The sequence below is a fragment of the Rhinoderma darwinii genome, chromosome 5 (genome assembly GCF_050947455.1).
Source record: "Rhinoderma darwinii isolate aRhiDar2 chromosome 5, aRhiDar2.hap1, whole genome shotgun sequence".
In the NCBI taxonomy this organism is placed as follows: Eukaryota; Metazoa; Chordata; class Amphibia; order Anura; family Rhinodermatidae; genus Rhinoderma; species Rhinoderma darwinii.
The window spans coordinates 335,209,140-335,221,543 of record NC_134691.1 but is presented as its reverse complement, the minus strand read 5'-3'; the positions used below and the strand labels follow the sequence as shown (position 1 = coordinate 335,221,543).

Genomic DNA, 12,404 nt, shown 5'->3' with positions numbered 1-12,404 from the left:
CCTATGCATAGCGATACGGAAAGGTGTCCACGGCCAATAGAACTGAATGGGTCCGTAAAACCGCGGACCGTGTTACGGTCTGCGGTTTTACGGTCATGTGCATGGGGCCTAAGGGTATGTTCACACGCAGTAGCAAAATACGTCTGAAATTACGGAGCTGTTTTCGCCTGGAGTCAATGAAAAACGGCTCCAAAAACGTCCCAAGAAGTGACATGCACTTCTTTTTCGCGGGCGTCTTTTTTACACCTCGTCTGTACAGAAAATCATAAAACCCATTGCAAGCAGTGGGCAGATGTTTGTAGGCGTAATAGAGCCGTTTTTTCAGGCGTAATTCGAGGCGTAAAATGACCGAATTACATCTGAAAATAGTGCGTGTGAACATACCCTTAGTCTTGCGGCCGTAAGTTTTGTGAAGGAGTCCTAAGGTCCAAAATACCTCCGGTGTTAACTGGTTAATTCTGATCAGTCGTGATGTCTTATAAAGCTGGAGGAGCAGACTCAGCACACATTTTAGGGTGGAGTGATGATGTCACACCCTATAGACCCAGAGGCTGCATCGTCAGTCATATTATGTACATTGAGCCGCATAGTCATGTATTTAGCGATGAGGAAAATATATCTGTATAATAAGGCCTCATGCACACGACCGTATTTTTTCCCACCCGTAAATACTGGCGTAAATACGGGTCCTTGGTCACACGTATTCCACCCGTTTTGCACCAGTATTTACGAACCCGTGCCCGTAAATATGGGTCCGGTCTCACACGTATTCCACCCGTATTTACGAGCACGTTTTTGGCGGCAAAATAGCACTGCACTAATCGGCAGCCCCTTCTCTCTATCAGTGCAGGATAGAGAGAAGGGACAGCCTTTTCTGTAATAAAAGTTAAAGAATTTCATACTTACCGGCCGTTGTCTTGGTGACGCGTCCCTCTCTTCACATCCAGCCCGACATCCCTGGATGACGCGGCAGTCCATGTGACCGCTGCAGCCTGTGATTGGCCTGTGATTGGCTGCAGCCGTCACTTAGACTGAAACGTCATCCAGGACGTCGGGCCGGATGTCGAGAGGGACGCGTCACCAAGGCAACGGGCGGGAGACCGGACTGGAGGAAGCAGGAAGTTGTCGGTAAGTATGTACGTCTTTTATTGTTATTTTTTACAGGTTTATACTGATCGGTAGTCACTGTCCAGGGTGCTGAAAGAGTTACTGCCGATCAGTTAACTCTTTCAGCTCCCTGGACAGTGACTATTTACCGACGTCGCCTAGCAACGTTCACGTAATGACGGGTGCACACATGTAGCCACCCGTTATTACAGGAGCTCCATAGACTTCTATGGACTGTCCGTGCCGTTATTACGGCCTGAAATAGGACATGTTCTATCTTCTTCAACGGCACGGGCACCTTCCCGTGAGAAAACGGGAAGGCACCCGTCGCCAATAGAAGTCTATGAGCCCGTTATTACGGGTCGTGATTACGACCCGTAATAATGGGAGTTTTTACGGTCGTGTGCATGAGGCCTAAAGCTGCTATAATATAATGATGTCATATTACAGGAGTAAATAAGGATTAACCCTTTTAAAAAAAACTTAAAACGTATTAGTACTGCCTCCCTGTCTCTCCCTGAAAATAATGTAGGTAAAGATAGTACTGCCTCCCTGTCTCTCCCTGTAAATAATGTAGGAAAAGATAGTACTGCCTCCCTATCTCTCCCTGAAAATAATGTAGATACAGATAGTACTGCCTCCCCATCTCTCCCTGTATATGATGTAGGTTAAGATAGTACTGCCTCCCTGTCTCTCCCTGCATATGATATAGGTTCAGACAGTACTGCCTCCCTGTATCCCCGTATATAGGATGTTGGTGCAGCTAGTACTGCCTCCCTGACTCTCCCTGTGTGGGATGTTGGTACAGATAGTACTGCCTCCCTGTGTCTCTCTGTAAAAAATGTAGCTGCAGATAGTACTGCCTCCCTGTGGCAAAGAGCGAGAGATGCTCTTTATAAATGCTCTCCACTATGGACAAGAGATGAGGATCCTGAACGGGACCCCCCCCCCCCCCCTCTATTAACTCAGAATTCCCTTATAGGGTGTATGAAAATTGATTTTCTAAACTGGACAATCCCTTTAGGTGCAGGATTTTTAGAACATTTCCTGAAATTTGCCTGTATGTAATCTCCCCGATTGTGGTCAATATTGAGTAGAGTAAATGACAATAAAATCATTACAAGAATGTCAGGGACATCTTCTACCACAAGGTGGCGACAAACTGTTCCTTTTAAAATGCAGAAATTCTGCACATAATGTTTTCTCATGAAGAATGAACTGTCTGGAATAAATGATATCATGAAGATGATTTCCATTTGTTATTATAAGTCTTATTTTTAGGCATATCTGACCCTTGTGATGCAGCGGAGCAGCCATATTGTAATAATCGAAAATATGTAATAAGATAAAAACATAAGTAACAGGTTTCATGTCTCTTTCTGTTACTGATCCTGAGCGTATTACCTGAGTATTACGGGGATAATTCATCTGTTGTATGAAATCCTCCGCCGTTTTCATGGCCGCCTTCCTCTCGTTCACATTTGCAATTTTACCTACATGAGTGAGATTATTGTTATATGTCATAAAAGCCAAAAATCTCCTGTAATAAACATAAAAGGAAATATAGTTTAAAAAAATTCATTTTGCTGTATAAAAGCACCGACAGTTGTCCCTGGCCGGCGTGTGACTGATGTGTTACTTCCTGAAGCTCACAATATTCTGGTAATGACCATGTGGTGTGTGATAGTGAGAGTAGTAGTACACAGGTCATACGTAGCTTATAACTTAGAAAATAAAATATAGAACATGTGCTATAAGTGGCTATAATGTATAATCTAAGAGAGTACAACACCAGATCATCACTTATATGTTTCTAAAGAGCAGAGATCATACATCTCATCCAGGGCAACCACAAGGGTTAACTGTAAGGTATACAGAGCTGCAGCTGTTATATAGTAGTTATATTCTTGTATATAGGGGCAGTATTATAGTAGTTATATTCTTGTATATAGGGGGCAGTATTATAGTAGTTATATTCTTGTACATAGGAGGCAGTATTATAGTAGTAATATTCTTGTATATAGGAGCAGTATTATAGTAGTTATATTCTTGTATATAGGAGCAGTATTATAGTAGTTATATTCTTGTATATAAGGGGCAGTATTATAGTAGTTATATTCTTGTATATAGGAGGCAGTATTATAGTAGTTATATTCTTGTATATAGGAGCAGTATTATAGTAGTTATATTCTTGTATATAGGAGCAGTATTATAGTAGTTATATTCTTGTATATAGGAGGCAGTATTATAGTAGTTATATTCTTGTATATAGGAGCAGTATTATAGTAGTTATATTCTTGTATATAGGGGGCAGTATTATAGTAGTTATATTCTTGTATATAGGGGCAGTATTATAGTAGTTATATTCTTGTACATAGGGGGCAGTATTATAGTAGTTATATTCTTGTATATAGGCTGAGTATTATAGTAGTTATATTCTTGTAAATAGGGGGCAGTATTATAGTAGATATATTCTTGTATATAGGAGCAGTATTATAGTAGTTATATTCTTGTATATAGGCTGAGTATTATAGTAGTTATATTCTTGTATATAGGGGCAGTATTTTAGTAGTTATATTCTTGTATATAGTGGGCAGTATTACAGTAGTTATATTCTTGTATATATGAACAGTATTATAGTAGTTATATTCTTGTACATAGGGGGCAGTATTATAGTAGTTATATTCTTGTATATAGGCTGAGTATTATAGTAGTTATATTCTTGTAAATAGGGGGCAGTATTATAGTAGATATATTCTTGAATATAGGAGCAGTATTATAGTAGTTATATTCTTGTATATAGGCTGAGTATTATAGTAGTTATATTCTTGTATATAGGGGCAGTATTTTAGTAGTTATATTCTTGTATATAGTGGGCAGTATTATAGTAGTTATATTCTTGTATATATGAACAGTATTATAGTAGTTATATTCTTGTATATAGGGGGCAGTATTATAGTAGTTATATTCTTGTATATAGGAGCATTATTATAGTAGTTATATTCTTGTATATAGGGGCAGTATTATAGTAGTTATATTCTTGTATATAGGAGCATTATTATAGTAGTTATATTCTTGTATATAGGGGCAGTATTATAGTAGTTATATTCTTGTATATAGGGGCAGTATTATAGTAGTTATATTATTGTATATAGGGGGCAGTATTATAGTAGTTATATTCTTGTATATAGGAGCATTATTATAGTAGTTATATTCTTGTATATAGGGGCAGTATTATAGTAGTTATATTCTTGTATATAGGAGCAGTATTATAGTAGTTATATTCTTGTATATAGGAGCAGTATTATAGTAGTTATATTCTTGTATATAGGAGCAGTATTATAGTAGTTATATTCTTGTATAGAGGGGCAGTATTATAGTAGTTATATTATTGTATATAGGGGCAGTATTATAGTAGTTATATTCTTGTATATAGGAGAAGTATTATAGTAGCTATATTCTTGTATATAGGGGGCAGTATTATAGTAGTTATATTCTTGTATATAGGGGCAGTATTTTAGTAGTTATATTCTTGTATATAGGAGCAGTATTATAGTAGTTATATTCTTGTATATAGGGGCAGTATTATAGTAGTTATATTCCTGTATATAGGGGCAGTATTACAGTAGTTATATTCTTGTATATATGAACAGTATTATCGTAGTTATATTCTTGTATATAGGAGGCAGTATTATAGTAGTTATATTCTTGTATATAGGGGGCAGTATTATAGTAGTTATATTCTTGTACATAGGGGGCAGTATTATAGTAGATATATTCTTGTATATAGGAGCAGTATTATAGTAGTTATATTCTTGTATATAGGAGCAGTATTATAGTAGTTATATTCTTGTATATAGGGGCAGTATTATAGTAGTTATATTCTTGTATATAGGGGCAGTATTATAGTAGTTATATTCTTGTATATAGGAGCAGTATTATAGTAGTTATATTCTTGTACCTAGGGGGGCAGTATTATAGTAGTTATATTCTTGTATATAGGAGCAGTATTATAGTAGTTATATTCTTGTATATAGGAGCAGTATAAGGGCATGACCACACATGGCGGAATTCCTCCGCAACTGTCCGCATCAATGCCGCACAGAATCTGCGTTGCAGATTCTGCAGCGGATCTGCACAAAATGTGCAGAAAATTGATGCGGACTGGCCGCTGCGGACTGCAGGAAAAGTGCTTCTCTTCTCCCTATTCAGTGCAGGATAGAGAGAAGGGACAGCACTTTCCCAAGTGAAAGTCAAAGAAATTCATACTTACCGGCCGTTGTCTTGGTGACGCGTCCCTCTTTCGGCATCCGGCCCGACCTCCCTGGATGACGCTCCAGTCCATGTGACCGCTGCAGCCTGTGCTTGGCCTGTGATTGGCTGCAGCCGTCACTTACACTGAAACGTCATCCTGGGAGGCCGGACTGGAGACAGACGCAGGGAGTTCTCGGTAAGTATGAACTTATCTATTTTTTTACAGATACATGTATATTGAGATCGGTAGTCACTGTCCCGGGTGCAGAAACAGTTACTGCCGATCGCGTAACTCTTTCAGCACCCTGGACAGTGACTATTTACAGACGTCTCCTAGCAACGCTCCCGTCATTACGGGAGCCCCATTGACTTCCTCAGTCTGGCTGTAGACCTAGAAATACATAGGTCCAGCCAGAATGAAGAAATGTCATGGTAGTAAAAACAATACGCTCCGCAGCACACATAAGATCTGCGGACTTCATTGCGGAATTTTGACTCTCCATTGAAGTCAATGGAGAAATTCCGCCATGAGTCCGCCACTGCTCCGCAACAGACAGAGCATGCTGCGGACACCAAATTCCGCTCCGCAGCCTATGCTCCGCAGCGGAATTGTACGCATCGTGTAAACGAACACTGCTAAATTAAAGTGAAAGTCAATGGAGAAACGGCTCCGCTGCGGATTAACGCTGCGGAGTGTCCGCAGCGGAATTTAAGTGAAATTCCGCTATGTGTGAACCCGCCCTTATAGTAGTTATATTCTTGTATATAGGGGCAGTATTATAGTAGTTATATTCTTGTACATAGGGGGCAGTATTATAGTAGTTATATTCTTGTATATAGGGGCAGTATTATAGTAGTTATATTCTTGTACATAGGGGGCAGTATTATAGTAGTTATATTCTTGTATATAGGCTGAGTATTATAGTAGTTATATTCTTGTAAATAGGGGGCAGTATTATAGTAGATATATTCTTGTATATAGGAGCAGTATTATAGTAGTTATATTCTTGTATATAGGCTGAGTATTATAGTAGTTATATTCTTGTATATAGGGGCAGTATTTTAGTAGTTATATTCTTGTATATAGTGGGCAGTATTACAGTAGTTATATTCTTGTATATATGAACAGTATTATAGTAGTTATATTCTTGTACATAGGGGGCAGTATTATAGTAGTTATATTCTTGTATATAGGCTGAGTATTATAGTAGTTATATTCTTGTAAATAGGGGGCAGTATTATAGTAGATATATTCTTGTATATAGGAGCAGTATTATAGTAGTTATATTCTTGTATATAGGCTGAGTATTATAGTAGTTATATTCTTGTATATAGGGGCAGTATTTTAGTAGTTATATTCTTGTATATAGTGGGCAGTATTATAGTAGTTATATTCTTGTATATATGAACAGTATTATAGTAGTTATATTCTTGTATATAGGGGGCAGTATTATAGTAGTTATATTCTTGTATATAGGAGCATTATTATAGTAGTTATATTCTTGTATATAGGGGCAGTATTATAGTAGTTATATTCTTGTATATAGGAGCATTATTATAGTAGTTATATTCTTGTATATAGGGGCAGTATTATAGTAGTTATATTCTTGTATATAGGGGCAGTATTATAGTAGTTATATTATTGTATATAGGGGGCAGTATTATAGTAGTTATATTCTTGTATATAGGAGCATTATTATAGTAGTTATATTCTTGTATATAGGGGCAGTATTATAGTAGTTATATTCTTGTATATAGGAGCAGTATTATAGTAGTTATATTCTTGTATATAGGAGCAGTATTATAGTAGTTATATTCTTGTATATAGGAGCAGTATTATAGTAGTTATATTCTTGTATAGAGGGGCAGTATTATAGTAGTTATATTATTGTATATAGGGGCAGTATTATAGTAGTTATATTCTTGTATATAGGAGAAGTATTATAGTAGCTATATTCTTGTATATAGGGGGCAGTATTATAGTAGTTATATTCTTGTATATAGGGGCAGTATTTTAGTAGTTATATTCTTGTATATAGGAGCAGTATTATAGTAGTTATATTCTTGTATATAGGGGCAGTATTATAGTAGTTATATTCCTGTATATAGGGAGCAGTATTACAGTAGTTATATTCTTGTATATATGAACAGTATTATCGTAGTTATATTCTTGTATATAGGAGGCAGTATTATAGTAGTTATATTCTTGTATATAGGGGGCAGTATTATAGTAGTTATATTCTTGTACATAGGGGGCAGTATTATAGTAGATATATTCTTGTATATAGGAGCAGTATTATAGTAGTTATATTCTTGTATATAGGAGCAGTATTATAGTAGTTATATTCTTGTATATAGGGGCAGTATTATAGTAGTTATATTCTTGTATATAGGGGCAGTATTATAGTAGTTATATTCTTGTATATAGGAGCAGTATTATAGTAGTTATATTCTTGTACCTAGGGGGGCAGTATTATAGTAGTTATATTCTTGTATATAGGAGCAGTATTATAGTAGTTATATTCTTGTATATAGGGGCAGTATTATAGTAGTTATATTCTTGTATATAGGGGGCAGTATTATAGTAGTTATATTCTTGCATAAAGGAGCAGTATTATAGTAGTTATATTCTTGTATATAGGAGCTGTATTATAGTAGTTATATTATTGTATATAGGGGGCAGTATTATAGTAGTTATATTCTTGTATATAGGGGGCAGTATTATAGTAGTTATATTCTTGTATATAGGGGCAGTATTATAGTAGTTATATTCTTGTATATAGGGGGCAGTATTATAGTAGTTATATTCTTGTATATAGTGGGCAGTAATATAGTAGTTATATTCTTGTATATAGTGGGCAGTAATATAGTAGTTATATTCTTGTATATAGGAGGCAGTATTATAGTAGTTATATTCTTGTATATAGGGGCAGTATTATAGTAGTTATATTCTTGTATATAGGGGGCAGTATTATAGTAGTTATATTCTTGTATATAGGGGCAGTATTATGGTAGTTATATTCTTGTATATAGGGGTAGTATTATAGTAGTTATATTCTTGTATATAGGGGCAGTATTATAGTAGTTATATTCTTGTATACAGGGGGCAGCATTATAGTAGTTATATTCTTGTATATAGGGGGAGTATTATAGTAGTTATATTCTTGTATATAGGAGCAGTATTATAGTAGTTATATTCTTGTATATAGAGGCAGTATTATAGTAGTTATATTCTTGTATATAGGGGGCAGTATTATAGTAGTTATATTCTTGTATATAGGGGCGGTATTATAGTAGTTATATTCTTGTATATAGAGGCAGTATTATAGTAGTTATATTCTTGTATATAGGGGGTAGTATTATGGTATTTATATTCTTGTACATAGGGGGCAGTATTATGGTAGTTATATTCTTGTATATAGGGGCAGTATTATAGTAGTTATATTCTTGTATATTATAGTAATTATATTCTTGTATATAGGAGCAGTATTGTAGTAGTTATATTCTTGTATATAGGGAGCAGTATTATAGTAGTTATATTCTTGTATATAGGAGCAGTATTATAGTAGTTATATTCTTGTATATAGGGGGCAGTATTATAGTAGTTATATTCTTGTATATAGGGAGCAGTATTATAGTAATTATATTCTTGTATATAGGAGGCAGTATTATAGTAGTTATATTCTTGTATATAGGAGCAGTATTATAGTAGTTATATTCTTGTATATAGGGGGCAGTATTATAGTAGTTATATTCTTGTATATAGGAGCAGTATTATAGTAGTTATATTCTTGTATATAGGGGCAGTATTATAGTAGTTATATTCTTGTATATAGGGGGGCAGTATTATAGTAGTTATATTCTTGTATATAGGGGCAGTATTAGGGCGGGTTCACACATAGCGGAATTTCACTTAAATTCCGCTGCGGACACTCCGCAGCGTTAATCCGCAGCGGAGCCGTTTCTACATTGACTTTCACTTTAATTTAGCAGTGTTCGTTTACACGATGCGTACAATTCCGCTGCGGAGCATAGGCTGCGGAGCGGAATTTGGTGTCCGCAGCATGCTCTGTCTGTTGCGGAGCAGTGGCGGACTCATGGCGGAATTTCTCCATTGACTTCAATGGAGATTCAAAGTTCCGCAATGAAGTCCGCAGCTGTCATGCACATGTCATGTGTGCTGCGGATGCGTCTTGCTTTTTTAACTTGACATTTCTTCATTCTGGCTGGACCTATGTATTTCTAGGTCTACAGCCAGACTGAGGAAGTCAATGGGGCTCCCGTAATGACGGGAGCGTTGCTAGGAGACGTCTGTAAATAGTCACTGTCCAGGGTGCTGAAAGAGTTAAGCGATCGGCAGTAACTGTTTCTGCACCCGGGACAGTGACTACCGATCTCAATATACATGTATCTGTAAAAAAATATATAAGTTCATACTTACCGAGAACTCCCTGCGTCTGTCTCCAGTCCGGCCTCCCAGGATGACGATTCAGTGTAAGTGACGGCTGCAGCCAATCACAGGCCAAGCACAGGCTGCAGCGGTCACATGGACTGGCGCGTCATCCAGGGAGGTCGGGCTGGATGCCGAAAGAGGGACGCGTCACCAAGACAACGGCCGGTAAGTATGAAAGTCGTTTACTTTCACTAGGGAAAGTGCTGTCCCTTCTCTCTATCCTGCACTGATAGGGAGAAGGGGAGCACTTTTCCTGCAGTCCGCAGCAGCTAGTCCGCATCAATTTACTGCACATTTTGTGCAGATCCGCAGCAGAATCTGCAACGCAGATTCTGTGCGGCATGGATGCGGACAGTTGCGGAGGAATTCCGCCATGTGTGGTCATGCCCTTATAGTTGTTCTATTCTTGTATATAGGGAGCAGTATTATAGTAGTTATATTCTTGTATATAGGGGGCAGTATTATAGTAGTTATATTCTTGTATATAGGAGCAGTATTATAGTAGTTATATTCTTGTATATAGGGGCAGTATAATAGTAATTATATTCTTGTATATAGGAGGCAGTATTATAGTAGTTATATTCTTGTATGTAGGGGGCAGTATTATAGTAGTTATATTCTTGTATATAGGGGGCAGTATTATAGTAGTTATATTCTTGTATATAGGAGCAGTATTATAGTAGTTATATTCTTGTATATAGGGGCAGTATTATAGTAGTTATATTCTTGTATATAGGGGGGCAGTATTATAGTAGTTATATTCTTGTATATAGGGGCAGTATTATAGTAGTTATATTCGTGTATATAGGGGGCAGTATTATAGTAGTTATATTCTTGTACATAGGAGCAGTATTATAGTAGTTATATTCTTGTATATAGGGAGCAGCGTTATAGTAGTTATATTCTTGTATATAGGGGCAGTATTATAGTAGATATATTCTTGTATATAGGGGCAGTATTATAATAGTTATATTCTTGTATATAGCTGCAGTATTATAGTAGTTATATTCTTGTATATGGGGTCAGTATTATAGTAGTTATATTCTTGTATGTAGGGGGCAGTATTATAGTAGTTATATTCTTGTATATAGGGGGTAGTATTATGGTATTTATATTCTTGTACATAGGGGGCAGTATTATAGTAGTTATATTCTTGTATATGGGGTCAGTATTATAGTAGTTATATTCTTGTATGTAGGGGGCAGTATTATAGTAGTTATATTCTTGTATATAGGGGGTAGTATTATGGTATTTATATTCTTGTACATAGGGGGCAGTATTACAGCAGATATATATTTGTGTTGTCTGTTATCTGCAGTGACTACACTTTCAGTGACTTTCTATCTGATAGGAACGGTTCTGAGGAACTTCGCTATAAGGAACATAACGGTTGAGTCCAGTTTCTTTTTTCTCGATAATTTCTATTTTGCAGCAATTTTAGCTTGTTGGAGTCTAAAATCTCCTGTAGATCTGTATCTCCTCGGTGACCGTGTTGACGTCTCTGACTGTTCCTTTGTTTGGGGTCTGTGATGTCACGCTCGCTATGACTGAGGTGTTTTGTTGTGATTGTTGGTGCTCGTTGTAACCGTAGAATTGAACGCTTGATGATTTGATGCCAACATATGACGCGGGCGGTAGAACAAACAGGAATCCTGACCTTTCCATACAAAGATCTTTTTGTCGGCGGAGTGGTCCAGGATGAAGCATTCCTCAGAGATCAGCATGGCTTGGGAGAAGGGGTTTTCTTCTGCAACCACCGAGACCTTCATGGACCCACTGGCATCAGACACCTAGAATAGGCACAAAGGAGGATGAATACAAATAATGGAAGAGTGCGCCCAAATACAGCTTATAAAAGGGCAGCAGCGTTATAAGAGGAGTGGCAGATATCATTGACACATATGGATGTATATGTTCCTGGAGGGTCTCCGCACCAGAGATAAGGGACATAAAGTAGGGATTGCGTTTTCTGCAATCATCCTATTGAGGAACTTTGCAGCCAGCCTCAACCTAGGCTGATAACAGGGAACAATAGATTGTATTATTTTTTATAGCACATGAGCCGAATATAGACTGCGGGTTTCCTGTCCCTTTAAATAAGTTGACAGTAAAAGTTGTGGGGTTATTTGAGAATACAATGTTTGTTTCCATTCACTGGCACAACCGCGCCAAATGTATCCCACATGGTATGCAGAGCGTGAATCAGTGAATATAATGCGATTATTATGGCAGTATGTCTGGATTCAGGCGGTTAAAGGGCCCTCCGACTAAACAAAAAAAAAAAAAAAACTGTAAATTATATTCAGCTGTTTCTTAGCTATATCCATGTCTGGGAAAGCTGGGTGACAATCCAATATGGCTGCTTTTACCACTACTACTTTATTGCTCTCCTTACCCTAGTCTGACAGTTCTTACCTAGACTGGTTCATTGTAACAAACCCTCAGCTGTGAGAAGTATTAGGTCTATAAAGGCTTTTCAGCCTCTGCATGTAATGAAAACATTTTCAATTCAATGACAGCAAGCAGAGATCATGAAAAGGATTAAGAATTGAAAAATAAAGTATATTAGAAAGTTGCAGAACTTTTCATT

At 36.9% G+C, this 12,404-nt stretch overlaps 1 protein-coding gene across 1 annotated transcript in view; it reads right to left on the bottom strand.

The window, feature by feature from the left end:
* The window catches only part of SCIN (scinderin), a 111,153-nt gene that overhangs the window by 33,685 nt on the left and 65,064 nt on the right, over positions 1 to 12,404 (bottom strand). The window contains exons 6-7 of the mRNA XM_075827765.1: positions 11,472 to 11,604; positions 2,512 to 2,600 (exon numbers count right to left, since the gene is read on the bottom strand). Coding sequence (XP_075683880.1) covers positions 2,512 to 2,600; positions 11,472 to 11,604 — 222 coding nt within the window. The remainder of the gene's footprint in view (positions 1 to 2,511; positions 2,601 to 11,471; positions 11,605 to 12,404) is intronic.